Here is a 23,906-nt window from a genome sequence, read left to right as displayed (position 1 = left end):
ACAACCTGAAAGTATCTGAACACTTTGTCATTCTAAACACTAAATGAGTTATTCTGTGTTTTATGTTTTGACACAACTTTATTTTAGAATCAGCAAGATGAAAAACATTCCAATTCTTTATCAAATATTGTTTCTTGCTACAATACAAGACAGAACTGCCATTTCAGGTAACAACAAACAGTATGTCTGCATGTGGTCTTTTCCCTACTCCGTCCATACTTTGTTTGTTGCCAGTTTCTGTGGCTATTTTTATGGTGAAAACAAGGTTAAAAAGTAATAAAAGGAGGTATAGTGATGTCTGATTTTTCAAACCTTTTTTTTATTTTAAAACGCTAAAACTGATTCAGGTCTGACTTGGCAGGTCTGATGACTTCTATGTGGTGATTGTGTAAATGTGATTCATACTAATCTATGACAGTATTCTTTTAGAATATCCTTATGTTTTTTCTTCTTAATTTTTTGTGTCCTGTCTTTCAAAGCATGGAAGCAGGAAATAGATGCATGCATAAACGCAATCAAACAACTGGAAAGTAATGCCGTAGTCGAAAATATTACACGGTGAGTACTGTAAACGGTCACTTAGAAATGCATTCTAATGTTCCTCATACATCACTTTATCCACAGTCAGACTGATTGGTAACACTCAAACTATTTGCTAATGTGATGTACAGTATGTCTCACATAGGGTTTTAAACATATCATGATAATTACAGTATATAGCTGGTGGGTTATGAATTAACACACAAGACACAAACATATTGGGGGGGGGGGGGTATCTGATGTCTGTTTATAAAAAACAAAAACAGTTGTCGATGAGGCTGTAAATAAAATTTAAAAGGAAATGAAATACAGTGATGAAATACAAAAATGGAATGTGGAAATGAAATACGGTAGAGGCTATTGTTAAATGTAAACACAAACAGCATTAGGCATTAGCCTACCCACATGTCTCAACACATACTTATGCTAATATCATTCACAGCACCCTATGCACTTAAGTTCTTGCTCAAATCTCTCAAAGCATCTTATGCATTTAACACAAGCTTAAATCACTTTATGCACAGGGTTGAGGAGTAACGGATTACATGTAACGGGATTCCATATTTCAAATATAAAATATAAGTAACTGCATTCCACTACAGTTACAGTTTAAATCATTGGTCGTTAGAATACAGTTACATTTAAAAAGTATTTTGATTACTGAAGAGATTACTTTGCATTTTATTGTCATTTCTTTCATTTAATATTTAGTCCTTTCAGATGGAAAACATTTATACATATAAATAATGCATAATGCAAAGTGCATTTGAACAGCGGTGAAACACTTACTTATGATGTGTTGCATTCATACGAGCAGACAGAGAAGTACGTTTGAAGTAAGTTTGGAGCAGAAGAAATAGAAATAAATCTTGTGTAAATTGTTAGCTTTACGCTAAGCTAAAATGCTATTTCTAGCCATTTTACACGCAAATGTTACCAGACACGATCATAATTATTTATAATAAAAAACTCGTGTTAGATCATAATTTCTTTTTTCTAGTAAAACCTTTGATATTAGGGCAAAAATCATATTCTTGATGATAATTTTTTTATTGTTTTCCTGTAAAAATATCTAACAATCCTTAAAAGAAGATCAATTTGATTGATCTTGTTTTAGAAACAACACCGCATAAGATATTTAGGTTTTTCAGAGAATGCATTTTTAACATGTGTATTTTGTCTTACTGTACTGGCAGAGTTTTTATAGTCAAAACAAGTGATAAAAAATCTACCAGTGCTGAAGAAGTAATCCAAAGTATTTATAATACATTAATTATCTTGAGTAATCTAACGGAATACATTACAAATTACATTTTACAGCATGTAATCTGTAGTGGAATACATTTAAAAAGTAACCCTCCCAACCCTGTTTATGCATTTAATGCATGCTTTAAGGACATATATAAAAGATAAAACAATACATTTCTCATTGCACATACTTTCAAATATATAACACAATTTATTCGCTAAACTGGAAAACACTCTGGGCTATAAGAAATTCAACATTTACATACGCAGTTATCACATGTGCAGTAAACATGGTCAGACTCCACACATGTAATCCATATGCATCCCAAAGAACTCTAAAAGAGTTATCTTGGACAGTACATGTTCTCATGTTCTAACCAGCATACATATGTGTTACACCAATGTGTACTAGATGTGTGTTTCTAGAATGCTAGAAAGCGGGTCTTGCAAAACTCTTAAAGGGGCCACGTCCAATTAATGACTAGAGTTAAATTACATGAAATTTCTCCACCTGGCTGCACTCAAATATACCTCAACCTAATGTGTAAGCTAATTGCAATAACAGTTCAATGAGGAGGAATGTGGAGGGTGGGGTAAAAATTTTGTGTGAGTTTAAACTGAAATAAACTTATGTATCAGTTTATTATGGCTGACAAACAATCTAGTATGTCTTTGGGAATGAACAGTTATATAAGTTTGGCAATAGACAGAGTAATTGTGCATGTAACTATACAGTATAATAAAATAATTTGGTTTTGCTTTGTTCCTCTTCTTTTAACACAGATATCTTCTGGAATATGAGACGTGTTTGCGTAAGATTTCTAGCAATAAGTCAGTATCGTATATCAATGGGAGTTATGTGTATTACCTACACAAAGTTTACAGGCCCTTCAGCGGGCTGAATATTTACGCCAATGAAAAACAGGTAGGATTTTCTTGTTAAGGCGTGCATCTTTACTGCTCATTCTTAAAGGAATAGCTCACCCAAAAAAGATAATTCTCTCTTCATTTACTCACCAGTAAGCCATCTCAAACTTGTATGACTTTCTTTCTTCTGCGGAGCACAAACAAAGATATTGTAATGGAGATATGACGTGTTAATGTCTATACAATGCAAGTCAATGGGGTCCAACCCTTTCAAGCTCCAAAAAGGACATAAAGGCAGCATAAAGGGAAATCCACTCGAGTGGTTTAATCCATGTATTCTGAAGTGATGTGATTGGTTTTGGGTGAGAAATAGACAAAAATGTACTTAGATTTCACTATAATCTTGACATCTGCAGTCTCTGTCACGCGAACATGATTTCAAGCTTGATTACACTTCCTTGCAACTGAGCTTGAAATCATGATATCTTTGAACAATGCATTAATAATTATAATAATACATTTATATAGCACGTTTCTAGGCACTCCAATTGCTTTATATAGTATAGGGGGAATCTCCTCAACCACCACCAGTGTGCAGCATCCACCTGGATGATGCGATGGCAGCCAAAGTGCGCCAGAACGCCCACCACACACCAGCTATTGGTGGAGAGGAGGATTTACACCCTTCTTTAAGCTTGAACGTATTTCTGTAACTCGGAAGGCACTGGAGGCTGGGTAGTATGCATGTACAGAGGATTTATTGGTAGTAGCAGACTCAAATACACAGTCAAAGGCAGACAAAACTGATCAAATGGGTAAGGCAGGTACCAAGGTCTACAGAGAGGGTAAAAGTTCTGATAACTGGGTAGGCAACTGACAAGATAATGCTCAGAATTGCAGCTATGAGAGGCAAATAATCTTTGGAAAGAGATATACGTACTCTAAGTGTAACAAGCAATATACTGGGCACCAGTGGCAGAGCTAGGGGGTGGCCAGGGGTGGCTGTGGACACCATGGACCAAAGCCTGGCCACCCCATTGGCCACCCCACTCGCAATTGCTGTTTTAGTCATTTTGGCACAATTTAGTTCTTTAGAGGTGAAATCATCTCTGTACAAACTAACATGTGCGCACACCAAGGTCGCCAAACCTCTCCGTTCTGGGTGTCATTGTATACACCCCCCACCCCCACCGCCCCCAATGCCCCCACAGTCCGACAAAATACAAATGCTGCCCGAACATTTCTGTGCCACCATAGACTGATCACTCACCCCTGCCTGGCCACCCTTTTGAAAAACTCCTGGCTCTGCCCCTGTTGGGCACAGGTGAAGTGAATAGTGAATAGAATTATCATTTTTGGGTGTTGAACAAACTCCTAACCCTAAGTATTAAACTAGTCCTGCACAGTTTATTGCTACGGTCATTAATGATACCTCATCATTGTGTAGTTTGTTGAGGAGTGGTATGCTAGCTTAGTACTTTCAAAAGTGATCATAATTACACTCTTTTGCCTGGCGATTGATAAAACGGCTGAAAACTTGCATAGACTTACATTGAGCGTCTCCAGCCACATCTTGGAACCAGAATATCATGTAGATTTGGAAGTAGCTTCTTTTGACATTGGACACTTAGCAACTGCCTAGCAACACCCTAGAAACCACTAACAACACATTAGCAATGAGTTTTCCAGCCAACTCCAACATCGTGCTGGCAGGTTTTGTACAGGACATCTCATTTTCTTCATGAAATGATTTGACAGTTTCTTCTTTGTTAACCACTGTCGATGTTAATAGAGGCATTTCCATGTGTCCTCATACTGTATCTCACAGGTTACATTATATATCACAAAATTTGCTTAATCTACTTATATTTTTTACAAAGTCACGATTCAGTATCTTTCTCTGGCAGGTGAACACAACAGCGATTTCAAATAGCACGATGAACATCACACTGCCTCAGGAGCTGCTGAGAGAAAATGAGACGGAGCCGATAGTCTTTTGCACGATCAAATCGTCTAAGCTTTTCTCGGTATAGACCAATGATAGAAGGATATTTCTCTATCTCTAATATATTTATCTTCCTCATTTGCACCATACTGAAGCACTGTAAACTTCAGCTAAGTTTACAGCTATTTTGTTTGCTGTTTTTTTTTTTGATGTGTCAAATAATCTTATTTTTTGTTTGTGTGTGTTTTAAATCCAGCAATGGAAAATAACTGGCAATCAAATTGTTTTGTTGACTGCTGGAAACAAATCTGTCTCAGGCTTGAAGAACACTGTGAACATCTCAATGGCTCTGGCCAATGTTGTGAGAAAATAGATTTCCAGTTTTTATTGTGCAATTTTAGTATTAAAAAAAAATACTTTTTAGCCTATTTTTAATATTTACGCATTTATTTTCATAGCAAAATTTCATCAAATTGAATTGTGTAATTTTTTACATAATTAATAGACAGACAGACAGACAGATAGATGATAGACAGATAGATAGATAGACAGACAGACAGACAGACAGACAGACAGATAGATAGATAGACAGACAGACAAATAGATAGATAGACAGACAGACAGACAGACAGATAGATGATAGACAGATAGATAGATAGACAGACAGACAGACAGACAGACAGATAGATGATAGACAGATAGATAGATAGATAGACAGACAGACAGACAGACAGATAGATGATAGACAGATAGATAGATAGACAGACAGACAGACAGACAGACAGACAGACAGACAGACAGATAGATAGATAGACAGACAGACAAATAGATAGATAGACAGACAGACAGACAGACAGACAGACAGATAGATAGATAGATAGATAGATAGATAGATAGATAGATAGATAGATAGATAGATAGATAGATAGATAGATAGATAGATAGATAGATAGATAGATAGAGTGGCAGACAGACAGACAGACAGAGAGACAGACAGACAGACAGACAGATAGATAGATAGATAGATAGATAGATAGATAGATAGATAGATAGATAGATAGATAGATAGATAGATAGATAGATAGATAGATAGATAGATAGAGTGGCAGACAGACAGATAGATAGATAGATGGACAGACAGACAGACAGACAGACAGACAGACAGACAGATAGATAGATAGATAGATAGATAGATAGATAGATAGATAGATAGATAGATAGATAGATAGATAGATAGATAGATAGATAGATAGATAGATAGATAGATAGAGTGGCAGACAGACAGACAGATAGATAGATAGATAGATAGATAGATAGATAGATAGATAGATAGATAGATAGATAGATAGATAGATAGAGTGGCAGACAGACAGACAGACAGACAGACAGACAGACAGACAGACAGACAGACAGATAGACAGATAGATAGATAGATAGATAGATAGATAGATAGATAGATAGATAGATAGATAGAGTAGGCAGACAGACAGACAGACAGAGACAGACAGACAGACAGACAGACAGACAGACAGACAGACAGACAGACAGACAGACAGATAGATAGATAGATAGATAGATAGATAGATAGATAGATAGATAGATAGATAGATAGATAGATAGATAGATAGAGTGGCAGACAGACAGATAGATAGATAGATAGATAGATAGATAGATAGATAGATAGATAGATAGATAGATAGATAGATAGATAGATAGATAGATAGAGTGGCAGACAGACAGACAGACAGGTAGATAGATAGACAGACAGACAGACAGGTAGATAGATAGACAGACAGACAGACAGACAGACAGACAGACAGACAGACAGACAGATAGATAGATAGATAGATAGATAGATAGATAGATAGATAGATAGATAGATAGATAGATAGATAGATAGATAGATATTTAGTTTTGTTACTGAATTCAAATTGATTTTGAAATTGAAATGCTAAATATAAAAAAATGTAAAAAATTAAAACGAATGAATGAATGAATGAATGAAGGTGTAGTAACCCCAAAAAAAAATTCTGTTCATACCAACAACAAAAAGTTTTTTTCATGCAATGAAATCATGTGATGACTGAATTATGAAGACAAAATTTCAATTTTGGGGGTAAACTAACCCTTTAAGTAATTTCTCTGAAAGGGGGACAGAGAGCCATCCTGCCAGTATCTTGATTTTAACACTTCATGTAAGTATAACTATTGAGCTATTACTTTCTGTGTCAAAACATTCACTGTTGTGAGACACGCAACTGATGTGGCTCTTGTCCGTCTTACAGCATTTATACGGGACGGTTGTACTACAGACTATAGGAAAAACGAGAGCTGGGTTGTCTGTTCATGTGATCACCTCAGTTATTTTGCTGTGTTACTGGTACAGAACTATTTACATGGTTAAGAGCAAGTGGTTGTTCATTTCATTAGATACATTTAAAGGTTATTGTTGCAGTAAAAGAAACTGAGCTGAGAATGTGTATCTTTGTGTTTGTGATCAGGTACCATCACCTAATGTCTCTGAGAAGGACAGGGAGATCCTGACCTACATTAGCCTGGTTGGATGCAGCATATCTTTGGTGTTCCTGGTTGTCGCTGTAGTCCTGTATTTCACAAAACGGTGATCCCTTCATCCGGCACTGTTTGTTCTCTGTGATCTAAGTATCGTGTTACAGTTATAATGAGAGAGAAACCGCTCCAAATGATTCATCGCCTGAATGAGCTATATTTGATTTAGACTGAAGCACGAACCAATTCAGACCGTTTTGCAAACCCATATTGACAAACTCATTGAAATAACTTACTCAAAAAGAGTGGTTCATTCGTAAATCAGTTATCACTAGTTCTGGGTTTCTCAGGGAAACTGTTCTCATACGGTAATATCCCTCGTCAGTCAAGGATTTATCTGTAAGGGTCTAGGGATGCCACAGTCCCATGGCAGAGCTTTTTTAAGGACACCCCTAGTCGAGTCATTAGCTGAGTCGATTTCAACTAGTCATGACGTCATTCCGTGCCCGTAATACCGCACACCCGACCCATACCAAAGCATGAGGGACCCAAATACAAAAATGGGGATGCATTCCATCATGTCAGTGGACTGTTTCAGAATCGTGTTCTGTCAGGTCATCGGACTTCAACATGAAGCACTTTTCTAATTGTCACTGAATCGTGTTCTTGGAGGAGAGAATAGCATTCAGGTCAGCATAAAACTGTTATTTTGTTTATATTTGAAGGCCAATTTGCAAATATTCAGCCTGGTCTCGTGAAATTTATGTGCTTGCAAAACTGAAATTTCGTGCTTCATTACTCGATTGGCTGCAGTTTCCATGTAAAATGTCCAGCAGGGGGTGCCAAAACCAAGCAAAATTAGGCTGTAATTGTTAGGAATGCAGACAAGGGTAGACGAGGAGTGAGGATCTAGAAGCGGGTTCTTTATTTAACCAAAGTGAACACAAAACAAACAGGAACAAATGAAACATCCAAGGGGGGAAAAACTGAAACTAAAACACGAAAACATCGGAGGTACACAGAACTGGATGAACTCGACAGGATAACAATGGCAAGACAGGCAACAGTGCAAACACCAGAACATAAACACATCTGAAACATACAAAGCAATGAAACATACAACGATCGACAAGGAGTGGAGAAACAGCAGGGTTTAAATACACAGGAGACATGATGATAACAAATGACAATCAGGTGAGAACAATGACACAGGGCTGGCAGTGATGAGGGCCGGGAATTGTGGGAAGTGTAGTTTTTGACAAAGACTAGTGAAACACAGGGCAGACAACAAGGGAATCATGACAGTAATAAGACGAGGTTTTTAAAGTGAATGGTTTTTCAAAGAGAAAGTGTTTTGATATCATAACATAGAGAAATAGAGTGAAAAGTACGTTTTTATGAAACCGTAATCAGAAATTGAACTTGTGATTTATGTGGCAATGAACATAACACACAATTGTTGTGGTGCCTCTAGTGTTCATTTCACCAGGAAACTGCAACCAAAAGTAGAAAGCGGCATTTAAAAGTCAGTTTGCATAAATGTATATAGAGTAATGTTCATTCTATGAGACTAGGTTGCAAATATTACAGGTTACCATAGAATTTGTGTCATCTTTATCATAGTAGCCTAAGGTATGTTCTGAACATTGTCATTGTTGATACAATGCTATGGGCATGTGCAATACAGATATAGAGAATGTGTAAGACTGTTGTTGATATGTTGATGCATTCCCTTACAAAACTGAGAGTTCAATGCAGAGTTGCTGCAAATTCTTCACTGATTATTTTTACATGCAAATTTACATGTGAAAATGATCAGTGGTGAATTTGCTGCAAATTTGAAATGAACTCTTGATTTTTGTAAGGGTTGCATAGTTGAGCAGAGCGACACAGTAAACAAACCAGGGCTGGGTTTCCCGATAACATTGCAACTTAAGCTTTATCGATCATCTTTATGATGGAGTAACACCTGTTTCCCAAACCAGCAAGGAAATTGCTCGTTATAAGGTTGAACTTAAGTGCTTCGTTACGGGAGCTGTCCAGTCTAAATTGGTGCTGAACACATGTCAGTCTAACCCTGGATTATTTTATTTTTTCCCATCAAATACAAAAAGAGATGTTAGGTAGAAAGTGCATCAGTGTTAGGTGCGTAAATATTAACCAAAATCAACCTTTCCCCCTGAATTACTGCTAAAACTATATTGATTCTTCCTAATTTATCTTTGCTCTGTTTGAGACATTTGAATTGTAGATGTTTACTTATCAATGTAACGACTCCCCTGTTCTTACTTGAGCCAGCACTAAAGAAAACATTTCCACCCCATATCTTCCCAAATATTTCAGCTTCCTGCGGGGAAATGTGCGTTTCTTGAAGAAACACTTTATCATATTTGTTACGTTTAAGAAAAGAAATAACCTACCTTATTTTAATGGGGTGCCCCAACCCATTCACATTCCACGTGGAGAGAGAAAATCCACTCATATTAACATTTGATATTTTGACTTATTAGAAAAAATAGATTGTGTGTCAAAAATACAATTAAAAAGTTTATATAAGTTTAATTATAATTCCCCATTAGTGGAACATTCAACCCCAGAACTTTCCCCAGAACAACAGAAAAAATAAAATAAGCGTGTGCATTAACCCCACGCATGGCAGCGCCAACCGGCGTCAATCCCTCTAAACTCAAAAAGTCCAAGTACGGCTATAAGAGTCACCGCAACAACTTTTCCATAAGAATGCTCAAGTCTGGTGTTTCTATACAAACTCTGCGAGACAGAATTACAAAACAGAATATCAGCCAATAGGCAGAATAAACACAAAGATTGTGAAGATTCTTTCACAAAACCATATCGAAGGTGTGTTCCTTCACAAAACAAACACCAGCCAATTCCATTCAGTTTCCTTGGACAGTCAAACGAATGTAGATGAATTAATCCTCTCAATGTCCTACAACAAATACTCCACAAAACAAACTCATTTGAGGCATAAGCTCAAAGAAAGAGCATTTTCATCCACAAATGTCCAGAAGGAGTGTTATTCCACCAAACAAACTCCAGCTGCTAGGTGGAACCAGCACAAAAAAGGTGCCCAGGTCCTCAGACGGTCGAGTGTACTGTATTCAGCGAGACAAGCTCCTTGGAGGCTAACTAATTAAATAATCTACAGTGTAATTAGATTACTGTACTACTTACTCTTTCTGAAATGTAATTGCATTACTTATTACTAATTCCTTTCTAAAACACTTATCAACCTTGACCAGATGAAAAATATAAGTATAAACATGAAATTGTTCTTTTAATTCTTTCAAATAAATCATATAAAATCAAATAAATTATCAATGAACTGGCCAAAGAATTTAAGGGTTATGCATTAAATTCACTATTGGTTTATGTAGAATTGTTCTATAGTCTATTCAGTATTTGACACAATTACATCAGAAGTAACTGTAATTAAATTACTGAATAAATCAGACTAATCCCTTATTTTATGGGATTGGAGACTTGACTGCATTTGCTAGCCCTGGACCTGCAACATTTTTGGCCATGTGCATTGTCAGTGACTCTTTTCTGTCACTGTTACCTGGAAAATGAACGTCCTTGCAAACTTTTAAGAACTCCTAAACATTTTGTATTGCTGTGTGTGTATATACCTGATGAAGTTAAACCTAAATAGCTATTATAGGGCTTCTAAATGCAAATTTAAGTAGTCATTTAAACTCTGACGGGACAAGCAAAGTTATTTGGTGTTATGTTGATGTCAAGTCTTTGGATTAAAAATAGGCTACACTATCATTTTTTGTCAGGACTGGAGAGTATACACCTCGCGTGCAGAGTAGACCAAACTGGAAAAGATTATTTAAATTAAATAAAACATTTAAACTTCGAGAAGAAATGGTTCTAGCAAACAAGTGACAAACTTAAACGGAAGCGGAACACGTGCACAAGGACCACGATGAACGAATGAATGTCTCTGCTGCTCTCTGGTGGCTGGTAAAAAGAACTGCATTGTCATCATATTTTAATATTGTATCCTCCTCCTCCTCCATCATCATCATCATCATCATCATCATCTTCTTCTTCTTCTTCTTCTTCTTTTCCATTCTTTTTTAAATTAGATAAGTCCATATGTATGATTTCTTTGATTAAAACAGTGATGGTGGTGATAAAGCACAGATCTGGTAAGCAGGAGGTTGCTGGTTCGATCCCCACAGCCACCACCATTGTCCCCTTGAGCAAGGCACTTAACTCCAGGTTGCTCCAGGGGGATTGTCCCTGTAATAAGTGCACTGTAAGTTGCTTTGGATAAAAGCGTCTGCCAAATGCATAAATATAAATATAAAATGTAACTAAAAAATTTTTATAATCTGAACCAAATCCAGAAACAAATGCTTTAGATACATTTGTGCTTATTGTGACCCATCCAGTGTGAGATGCTCTAACATTTGGCTTAAAAGAGGGTGTAAAAGATATTAGCACTAATTCATTTTTTATATGAGATTTGGAATCTACAGTTTACTAAAATTTGTAAATTCAGGTTTGTTAAACCCCCAGAGAGGGCACTATTAGGGTTCCACGGAAACATTTCGCGAAAAAAAATGTGTTTATAAAGAAGCACTAACCAAATTTGACATTAAATAGTTAAAATATTTTTTATGCCAAATAAGTTTGACATAAAACAGTTTCCTTTTGATTTCTAATGACTACAAATAGATTTTCATTTAATTGACATTTAGAATTTTATACAAAATAAATATTTTCCTCCTTTTAATATTTTGCACTCAACATATTGACATTACAATATCACTGTAACTATTTGTATCTAAATGGGTATTTATACATGAAAATATATTGCTGTCTTTTTATTTTTTACATTTTTGTATTTATTTTGGAAGATTTAGGGATCCTTGTCATCAAAAAGTTTGAAAACCCATGCATAGGGTTGAATTTATTACAGATGTTATATATAAGGGTTTCATTTAGAAGTGATCTAATTTAGGACTTCTCAAATGTATAATTGAAATAAAACCTCAATCTACAAATGTCAGTGCCTTAAAGACAATTGCATTCATATTCCCAAAACAGAGTAAGATATCAACACATAATTTAAAAATTCTATCCCAAACATCAAAAACAATTTGGTTCAATGACAATGAGCACTGTTTAATGGTGTCTCTCTTCTTCTCTTTCCTCAGACATGCTGTTTCAGACCAGTCTCAGAAGGTGCACATCAGTCTCGCTTTGGCCCTCATTCTGCTGAATGTGCAGTTTCTCCCAAACCACTTATTTGCAGAATCATCTTCCTATGAAGTATGTGTATGCATTGCAATTCTGCTTCACTACTCTCTTTTGGCCACCTTCACATGGACAGCCATCGAGGGCTTTCACCTGTACCTGCTTCTGGTGCGAGTCTTCAACATCTACATCAAGAGATACCTGCTTAAACTAAGTCTGGTGGGATGGGGTGAGTTCTTTCAGCGCAACCCTTGTAGCACACTAGTCATTAGTCATTTTATTAAAGTCTTTCAGTAGATCTCTGTTTTTTTCTATATGTACCAAGCATATTTATTGTGCTTGCTTTAAAAGAGAAGTGTATCATCTCATTATTGAATTTAAAAATCATCGGCTGTGCCATAATAATTAAATAACATTATAACATAGTTCATCCAAAAATTAAACTTCTCTCATCATTTACTCACCCTCATGACATCCCAGATGTGAATTACTTTCTCCTGCAGAACACAAATTAAGATTTTTCAGCTCTGTAGGTCCAATGCAAGTGAATGGTGACCAAAACTTTGAAGCTCCATAAAGCACATAAAGGCAGCATAAAAGTAATCCATATGATTTTAGTGGTTTAATCCATGTTTTATGAAATGAGCCAATCGGATTTGTGTGAGAACAGACCTTAAATATAATTTTTCAATGTAAATCTTGCCATTGCAGTCTCTAGGCATGATCATGATTTCAAGCTTGTTTACACTTCCTAGTGCTTGACTCATGCACATAGCTCTAGATGGTGCTAGGAAGTGTAATCAAGCTTGAAATCATGATCTCCATGGATCATGATTTAGAGTGAAAAATGTGTTATATTTTGGTCTGTTCTCATCCAAAGTCGATTGGATCGCTTCAGAAGACATCTTAATTTATGTTCTACAGAAGAAAGAAAGTCATACACATCTGGGATGGCATGAGGGTGAGTAAATGATGAAAGAATTTTCAATTTTTGGGTGAACTGTCCCTTTAATTAAAAACCCAATGATGTTCTCAGTATGGTAATTTCTTCCTCAGGTTTCCCTGCTGTGGTTGTTGCACTGATACTCAGCATTGACCAAAAAGCATATGACCGAGTGACTCTGAATTCTACTGAAGTGAATGCTCCCTCCTCCATCCATATGTAAGCAAATGTGGGCATATGCAGTTGTATAGTCTCTGTTCTATGAATACTAGAATATTATTTATAATACCCAGTGGTAGTTGCTCTATGTGGAGATAATATAGCTATAACCAATAGATTGCGAAGTCAACATTTTCATAAAACAGTTAAAATAATTTTTTTAATTTCCTTTTAAAGACTGATTAAATGAATATTCCAGGCTCAATACAAGTTAAGCTCAATCGACAACATTTGTGGCATAATGTTGATTACCACAAAAAATTATTTTGACTCGTCCTTTTCTTTAAGAAAATAAGCAAATATCTGTGTCATTATGAGGCACTTACAATGGAAGTGAATAGGGCCAACTTTTGGAGGGTTTCAAGGCAGAAATGTGAAGTTTATCATTTTATAAAAGCACACATTAATTCTTCTTTTAAAACGTGTGTATTATTTGATCTGTAACGTTGTTTAGCGTTGTGTAACGCTGCCTGTTGCAGACGGCATGCTGCATGAGTGCTTGTAGCATGCTAGTCTGTTTAGCATTGCTTATTCTTATACGTTCATCGTTATATACTTTGCCATTTTACCGCATGCTTCAGGTTTTTCTTCTTTTCTACTGTTTCACCTGTGTGTATTTACTGCGCGCACCCTTTTCAAATGTTTTTCTTTCTTTTTTCCGCTTGTCTGCATCTTGCGTCCCGACTGCATGCATTTGTTTTCTCCACTGTGTTTTACATGTATTATTGTATCAATCTCAAACATCTGCTGAATCAGAACAACGTCGATCTCAAACATTCGCCGCTCTAGAACAACCACAACAACAAAAACAAACAAGTGCGGTAAGTCATGGCATCCGCTCATGTTATTACTTCCTGCATTAAATGCCACATGTTTACTATAGCTTCTTCCATCAGCTGTGAGGGGTTTACATGTGATAAATGTAAGGAATTAGTCAAGCTGATGGAGAAGATTAATGAGTAAGAGACACATCTGAATGCTAGTGGAGGTCAGTGAGGAAGTGAAGTGGGTAGATACTGTTTCGGTTGCAGGTAGTACAGTGAGCAACACAAACATTTTGGTTCCAGCTGAAGAGCCCCCACAACAGGGTGATTGGGTGACAAAATGACACCACTCTCCCATTCCAGTTAGGGATTCTAATCTATTCTCCCCAATCAGTGATGCACCCACTGAGAATCATGTTGAAAGAGTCTTAATAATTGGTTATTTTATTGTAAGGAATGTGGAGTTAGAGACTCCAGCCACCATTGTTAAATGCATTTCATGTTCCAGAGCATCTGACATCAGATCACATTTACAAGTGCTGGCTAATGCTATACATAGATTTTCTAAAATTGATATTCATGTCAGCAATAATGATGTCCAGCTTCGCCAGATAGATATCACTAGAGATAATGTTAAAGAGGTGTGTGAACTTGCAAAAACGATGTCAGACACTGTAATATTCTCTAGCCCCCTTCGTGCTTGTCGTGTTGATGAAGTTTATGTTATATTATTGTCACTGAACGGCTGGATGTCTGAGTGGTGTCTGGAGAATAGCATAGGATTTATAGACAATTGGAAGAGTTTTTGGGGTAGACCTGATCTGCTAAAGAGAAACAGACTCCATCCCACCAGGGACGGTGCACTCTCCTGTCTAATAATTTGGTTCATAGTCTTAATAATGATAGTATTTGACTAACTGGGGCCCAGAGAAGGAAGCAGACAAACTGGTTAATCCGAACATCTGCTAGCGGCCTTGAGACTTCACACAGGCCACATAAACTACAACACATAGGGACAGTATCACCTAGATATCTCATAGAGACTGTGTCTGTTCCCCGAACTACCAAACACAAAACTCTGAATAAAAACAACCTGATAAAAGCACACAAAAAATAAGATAAACATCATATAAAGGTAGGGCTACTAAACATCTCTTTCTACCAAAGCACCAATTGTAAAATCATTACAAATCATAGTTTGGATGTGCTCTGTATGACTGAAACCTGGCTTAAATCATGAATATATTAGTTTAAATGAATCTACTCCCCCAGGTTATTGTCATAAAATTGAGCCTCGTCTGAAGGGTTGAGGAGGAGGTGTTGCTACAATTTACAGTGAAGTTTTTGGTGTTACTTAGAGGACAGGATATAAGTTTAAGTCTTTTGAACTAGTAATGCTTAATGTGACACCGTCAGATATAAATAAAAACTCTCTGTCATCTTTTGCCCTTGCTACAGTATATAGATCACCCAGGCCTTACACTGGTTTCATTGGTGAATTAGCAAATTTTATACCAGATCTAGTAGTTAATGTAGATAGAGCTTTAATTGTTGGTGAATTCAACATTCATAGATAATGAAAATGGCACATTAGGATTAGCATTTATCGATATTGTCAACTCTCTTGGAGTCAGACAAAATGTAACAGGACCAACTCATCGCCATAATCATACACTAGATTTAATTCTGTCATATGGAGTTGATGTTGATACAATAGAAATTGTACAGCAGAGCGATGACGTCTCAGATCATTACCTTGTCTCTTGTACGCTGCAATCAGCTAATGTTACTCAATTTACACCGCGCTATCGTTCAGGTAGAACTATTCTTTCGACCACTAAAGATAGCTTCACTAATAATCTTACAGAATACTCTTACATACTCAGTACGCCAAGTCTAGAAGAATTTGATGTAAAAACAGTAATTTGATGTAAAAACATGAGCGTGATCATTGTACCATGGTGTGAGGCTTTTTTCTTTAATTTCCTTTAATCAAAGGGGGCAACATTATCAAGAGTGCTAGAGAAGACTGTATTTATACATATTTTATTAAACTCATAGAAAATAACCACAACAATCCTAGATGTTTATTCAGTACTGTGGCTAAATTGGTTAGGAATAAAGCATCGACTGAACCAGATATTACGTCGCAGTACAAGAGTAATGACTTCATGAATTTCTTTGATGATAAAATTGAAATAATCAGAAAAAAAAATGGAATTATGAAATCATCTGTCACAGCACCTCAGGAAAACAGTGTCTTATAATTTTCCTCATGAGCAACTTCAATCCTTCGCTGTCAGGAAATGAAGAGCTAACAAAACTTATCAAAAAATCAAAAGCCACAACATGTATGGTAGATCCAATAAGCTCTTAAAAGAGGTATCCCTGTAATCTCAAAACCTCTTCTTAATATTATTAACTCCTCGCTATCCTTAGGACATGTCCCAAGAAACTTTAAAATGGCAGTTATCAATTATTAAGAAGCCACAGCTTGATCCTACAGAATTGGCTAATTACAGACCGATTTCAAATCTACCATTTATGTCGAAAATACAAGAAAAGGTACTGTCTTCCCTACTACGTTCATTTCTACATAGAAATGTAATTTATGAAGAATTTCATTCAGGATTTAGGTCCCATCACAGTACAGAGACTGCACTTCTCAGAGTTACAAATGACTTGCCCTTATCATCTGATCACGGCTGCATTTTTCTTCTAGTGCTTTTAGATCTTGGTGCTGCCTTCGACACGATAGATCACGACATCCTCTTGAATAGGCTGGAGAATTATGTTGGCATTAGTGGACTTGCATTAGCATGGTTTAGGTCCTATTTATCAGACCGCTACCACTTTGTATGCGTAAACAAGGAATTGTCAAATCAAACAAACGTTAAGTGTGGAGTGCCACAGGGATCAGTTTTAGGACCTCTGCTTTTCTCCTTATATATGCTTCCCCTGGGAGATATTATCAGGAATCATGGAATAAGTTTCACTGATATGCCGACGATACCCAACTTTATATTTCTTATAAACTCAGCTAAAATTCATAATTCTCCAAATTAGCAGCATGTATCAATTAAATAAAAAATTGGATGGCCAGACATTTTCTTCTACTCAATTCCGACAAAACAGGGGTACTAATGATTGGACCAAAAACCTCTAAAAATAAGCAGCTAATATATAATTTGGCTCTCAATGGATGAATTGTTACGTATCTTCTACAGCAAAGAACTTAGGTGTTATATTTGATACCAATCTGTCCTTTGAAAATCACATTTCCAATGTTTGTAGAACAGCATTCTTCCACCTCCGAAATATTGCTAAATTACGACACATGCCCTCTGTTGCTGATGTTGAAATACAAATTAATTTGTTCATGATCTCAAGACTAGATTATTATAATGCATTACTGGGAGGATGCCCAGCAAGTTCAATAAATAAACTTCAATTGGTTTAAAATGCAGGAGCCATAGTGCTGACGAGAACCAAGAAATATGATCATTTTAGGCCCATTTTATCATCATTACATTGGCTACCAGTTAAATTTCATATACATATTAACATTATGTTAACTACATACAAAGCTTTGAATGGTCTAGCTCTGCAGTACTAAAGTGACCCCCTGACATGCTATTTTCCATCACGTTCATTACAATCGCAAAACTCTGCTTGTAAATAAGTCCAAGCCTATCAAAATCCACAAAAGGAGGAAGATCCTTTACATACTTGGCTCCTAAACTATGGAATAGTCTCCCAAACACTGTTCGAGATGCAGACACACTCACTGGGTTTAAGTCTAGACTAAAGACTCATCTATACACATAATTTATCCTTAAACTCACAATTAGGCTGATTTAGTTGGGTCTCCCGGAACCAGAAACATCCATCATAATCTATAACTCTGCATAAAATTGAATGACATCTACACAAATATAAATTTTTTGTTTCCATGTCTCAACCTTGGGATTCATATCCCGAGGTCACCAGAGCCGGCCAGATCCTGCTTGGTGTTGGACTCCACTGCTACGTGTCTCTGAGTGTTGATGACTAAATGCAGCCGGTGCCAGTCAAACATCACTTCAGTCTGTTAAGATGGACTTCAGAGGATGAACTGATGCCAACTCCAACCATAAGACATGGGATACTTCATACGCCACTGCCTGAACCTTGGACTTAGGATGGACCCCTCCAAACCTCACCGAAATGACCTGCGGGTTGAACTGCGATGCTCCTCACCGATCTCTGCCTGCATCACCTTTGTCTATTGATGGACTTCACTCTTGAAATGGAATACATAGACTATCAATTAAGTGCCAACAAAAGCCTTCATCGGCTGGTTAACAAATTAACAAAGGACAATTGCATCTATGTGAACTTCTGCAGTTAATACAGGATGGACTTCAAAGACATTAGTCATTAATATTAAAAAAATGTTTGTTTCTTTTTTTTTAAAACAATAGGCTTTTACACATACTTCATTTACACATTTGAAACCATGACTTGCACTGCACATAAATAACTAATTTTGGCATTATATTCATGCTGTTTAGCCAGAGGGGAACTGGCCCCCACAGTGAGTCTGGTTTCTCCAGAGGGTATTTTTCTCCATTAACAAACATCTTATGGAGTTTTGTGTTCCTTGCCACAGTCGCCTTCGGCTTGATCAGTGGGGTTGCAAATAAGAATTATTTTATTTCTATCCACATTGTACAATCATATTTAATCAAACTTTATAGAATCCAGAATATTCCTAAAAGAGCAGCTGTGTCCTATGGAAATGTTGATGTAATTCATTAAAAAATTACCATTTGATTTGAAAATTGTTCTTTTTTGAAAAGTCAGTGTTTAATTAAGTCGTTTTAACTATCCATTTACAAATTGAATCGTTTCAGTATATTCATTCATACTTTGATTTCATTCTCCCCTGTTTCTTTGCCCATAGGTGTTATGTCTCTAATGAGCTGGTAATGATCGTGACAACAATTGGCTTTTTTGGTATGGTGTTTTTGTTTAACATCACAATGTGGCTGACTGCTTTATGGCGGATCCTCTCAGTGGGTTCAAATCATCAAGCATTCGCACAGAAACACAGAGCCAAAAAAGACATCTGTACAATGCTTGGCATTACCTGTCTGTTGGGCATCAGCTGGGGTCTGGTGTTCTTCTCCTTTGGCAGTGTCAGCACAGCAGGCCTGTACCTCTTCTGTATCTTCAATTCACTTCATGGTGAGAGAACTTTGTGCAAATCTAAATATGAAGCTATCTGTGTGGTATATTTCAATCAAACATTTTTAAAGCATCCTTTTTGTGTTTAAAATGAAAAAAGTAAAGAATATATATACATTCACATATGTATATATATATATATATATATATATATGATACATTTATATATGATACATTTTATATACCTTTCTATCCTAATCAGTGACTGCACTACATATTATCTTTCACAATATCACATCTTTCACATCATAAAAACTTAAAATTTTACTTAAAACGTAAAACTGACTAATTTTACCTGTCATTTCTGTTTTCATTTCACTGATAATTTTAGAAACATAATGTATGTCATTCCATTTGTGTATGCACTTTTGATACGTAACATGATATAGCCAATATTTATTTACATTACTTTTCTTAGGCAGGGCTGTAGCAACCATTATAACTGAGTATGTGCATGGTTGGGGAATAACGAAATACATCTAACGGGTTTAAAATACGTACCTAAATATGTATACGTAAATAAGTTAAAATGCAAATGGAAAACATTTATACATATAAGTGGTGTGATCCAAAGTGCATTTGAACAGCAGTGAAACACTTTCTTATGATGTGTTACATTCATACGAGCAGACAGAGAAGTACGTTTAGAGCAGAAGAAATAGACTTTTTATAAACAAGTGAAATAATCTACCAGTGCTGAAGAAGTAATCCAAAGTATTTAGAGTACGTTACTGACCTTGAGAATTCTAATGGGATACATTACAAATTACATTTTTCATCATGTATTCTGTAATCTGTAGTGGAATACATTTAAAAAGTAACCCTCCCAACCTTGTGTGTGTGTGTGTGTGTGTGTGTGTGTGTGTGTGTGTGTGTGTGTGTGTGTGTGTGTGTGTGTGTGTGTTTTTAAATTATACATCTTATTATATTAATTATTATATATATATATATAACATTATATTAATATTTTTAGGAAGTTAAACATTATATTTTAAATGCATTGTTATTTAGTTACCTATTTTCTAATACCAAAATCACTATTCGGTTATTCTACACGTGCATTAGAGATCTTCAGCCCGACCCAAGCCTGACGGGACCCAGTGTTTTGGGGTGGGTTCATGTCAGTTTTTCAAGCATAGGTCAAGTAAGGGGCTGTTCACACATGTTTTTGGACGTGTCTGCACTGTTTTTCAATTGTTTTCTATATAAGCAATCGCTGGACATATAAATTATATAGGTATGTTATTTAGTCTGTGTAGTCTCATGTGGTTCTGTGTTTGTCCTATGTTGTTTTATGTAGCACCATGGTCCTGGAGGAACATTGTCTCTTTTCACTGTGTACTGTACTAACTGTATATGGTTGAATGATAATAAAAACCACTTGACTTGACTTGGACAGGCGGACATGCTGACTGTTGTGTCAAATCTCACTGTTTTTTTTAAACTTGGCATGGTGTCTAAAACTGTGGCGGTCTTGCGCTCATGCCAAGTTAAATAGAACTTACATTTTTATAAACGCATCTCGAGACCTGGGTTCTGTTTTATTTGTTGTGCTTCTAGCTTTTTAGCGCAGGTGTCACAAATATTCATAATGATGACTTCATGTGACTGTTCATGTGACACTGTTACACATGATTACAGATTGTGGTATGTGGATAAATGCTAAGTGGTGTTTTGGAAAGAGATGGCGTGGCTAATCAACAACTGTAGAGGAAGTTCCAGAATGGCTAAAATTGCTTGCAGCACCTTTAAGTGATTTTTCACAGTGTGTGTATGCGTCAGATGGAAACTGCTGGTGTGTTTATTATGAGTTTCACAGTAGACCTCACCGGATCAAATTGACCCAGCATTATTAATTTCAACTCAACATCCGAATTTACCAATTTTCTCCCCAACAACTGATCATAAATTACTAACCTAATTATTACTAATTTCTTAGGGCATATTACAGTAATTTTTGGTATAGTCAGTCAAATATTTTATGCAAAACAAAAACAATGAGTCATACACTGTAAATACTAAGGGCTGTATTTTCATGAGTGCGCGAAGCACAATGTTCATGTCAGCGCAAAGCGCAATTGGGCATAGGTGGGAATGTTTGCGTTATCTGTGGGTGTATGCACAAATTGCAACTTGCTATATTCCTGAGAAACAGGTCTGTTTTCATCGCAAGGTCTAAACTCAGATCCTTCATTTGCAGTTTGGAGATTCCACCAGCAGATGGTAGTAAAGTTCATGTCTAAACCCTGAATATACAGTGGAACATCAAATTATGTCCCTGACAATTGCAGTCATAGCCATTTTTATGGCTCCATCCTATGACTGTCTGTTCTACACACATCAGCACTCTTCCAAACCTGCAAGAATGCCACTACATGCATTTACATGACCATATAGGCCGCTTGGGTGTAAAACTTGGGTGTGTTAAACTGCTTTCTCTTAAAGGAAAAGATCACAAAAAAATGTCAATTCTTTCATCATTTACTCACCCTCACACCATTCCAGATGTGTATGACTTTCTTTCATCTGCTGAACACCAGTGAAGATATTTAGAAGAATATCTCAGTTCTGTAGTTCCATACAAGGCAAGTGAATGGAAGCTAAAATTTTGAAGCACCAAAATCCACATTAGGCCAACATAAAAGTAGACTCCAGTGGTTAAATCCATGTCTTCAGAAGTTATATGATAAGTGTGAGTTAGTAACAGATCAACATTTAAGTCCTTTTCTCCTCTCTGCTCAGTCCATTTCCACTTCAGTTTCACTTTCCCATACTTCTTCTTCTGTTTATGGTGATTCACATTCTTAATGCACATTGCCCCCTACTGGGTAGAGAGGAGAATTTATGATAAATATGACTTAAATATTTATATGTTTCTCACCCACACCTATCATATCATGTCTGAACACATAGATTTAACCACTGGAGTCCTATGGATTACTTTTATGCTCTCGTTATGTGGATTTTGGAGATTCAACATTCCAGGACGGTGAGTAAATCATGTGATCATTTTCATTTTTGGGTGAACTAACACTTTAATCCCTTAAACGGCATAAAGAAAACAGCATTCTTGTTTACATGACATTTTAGGATGCAACTACGCATGCAATAAACAATTTTCTTAAATGCATGTAAACTTGGCAACTGGGGTTGCATCAGGTTTCACTGGTTTTCAGCATCTAAATGTAGTTTGAAACTTTAAAAAACGTGTCTCAAGACCTCTACACTCTATTGACCTCTACACTCTGTTGACCTCTATACTCTGTTGACCTCTATACTCTGTTGACCTCTACACTATTGACCTCTATACTCTGTTGACCTCTACACTCTATTGACCGCTACACTCTATTGACCTCTACACTCTATTGACCTCAATACTCTGTTGACCTCTACACTCTGTTGACCTCTACACTCTATTGACCTCAATACTCTGTTGACCTCTACACTCTGTTGACCTCTACACTCTATTGACCTCTACACTCTGTTGACCTCTATACTCTGTTGACCTCTACACTCTGTTGACCTCTACACTCTGTTGACCTCTACACTTTGTGCAGCTCTTTGATCAGCTGTCGATTTGTTGTAGTGCTGCTCATTGCCTATATGGCTGGAGCTGCGCTCACTGCCCCCTGCTGATTGAGACTTGTAAAAGCAGGTGGCACTTCAAGCTAGAAAAAGTCCTTATTGTGGTGGCATGATTAATTGCGTAAATTTTATTGCGGTACAATTTGTTATTTTTATATATAATTAATTCCACTGCATTAATATATTAAACCGATAACTTTCATATTTTATGTGACAAAACTCTACACTGTTGTTTAATTCAAGTATAAGAACATCTGTGAATGGTTTTGGCACAGTTTCTTGATGACTTGTACTGTATATTTCTTCCAGGATTCCTCCTTTTCCTCTGGATCCTCATATCCAAATGCCAGACCAGGGAAGACACTACAAATACAACTAACACCAACATCTCTACCACACAAACCAGCAGCAATTGACATGCAAGGCTTTTTATCTAACTATTAGGGTGAAAGGTGCTCAGGCTTGATCACATGCATGCTTGCACAGATTTCAGTCAATATTAAACATTTACTTGATTGTTTGTTTACTGTTTGTTGTTAGTATAGCAGCTGACATGAAATACTTTTGGGGAAGTTGAGATGTCCTGTGGTGCAATCCATCTTAAAATGTTTTAAACATTATTTGTCTCATTTTTATATTATTATATTTGCATTATTTTCTTTTATTTTTATTTGACAGTTTATAGCATCATATGAAATGAGAGACAACATGGAATAATTATACTTGTAAATTTTCACCTAAACTTTAACCTAAAATTGTTATATAAACAAAAAATAAATGAAACTCATGGGCATGTCAACTTCCCATTTTCTGTGTGATTTGA

At 36.4% G+C, this 23,906-nt stretch overlaps 1 protein-coding gene across 1 annotated transcript; it reads left to right on the top strand.

Annotated features, from left to right (window-relative positions):
• Positions 1 to 496: 496 nt before the first annotated feature.
• On the top strand, positions 497 to 23,906 carry LOC127655381 (adhesion G-protein coupled receptor G5-like). The gene is made up of 11 exons (XM_052143241.1): positions 497 to 558; positions 2,572 to 2,713; positions 4,563 to 4,682; positions 4,857 to 4,961; positions 6,750 to 6,795; positions 6,886 to 6,980; positions 7,102 to 7,220; positions 12,304 to 12,572; positions 13,400 to 13,505; positions 19,215 to 19,498; positions 23,393 to 23,906. The coding sequence occupies exons 3-11, from the start codon at positions 4,593 to 4,595 to the stop codon at positions 23,497 to 23,499; spliced, it is 1,221 nt and encodes a 406-aa protein (XP_051999201.1). The 5' UTR covers positions 497 to 558; positions 2,572 to 2,713; positions 4,563 to 4,592; the 3' UTR covers positions 23,500 to 23,906.

This window comes from Xyrauchen texanus, chromosome 1 (assembly GCF_025860055.1).
Source record: "Xyrauchen texanus isolate HMW12.3.18 chromosome 1, RBS_HiC_50CHRs, whole genome shotgun sequence".
Taxonomy (NCBI): Eukaryota; Metazoa; Chordata; class Actinopteri; order Cypriniformes; family Catostomidae; genus Xyrauchen; species Xyrauchen texanus.
The sequence above is the reverse complement of the archived record's forward strand: the minus strand, read 5'-3'. Positions and strand labels throughout refer to the sequence as shown.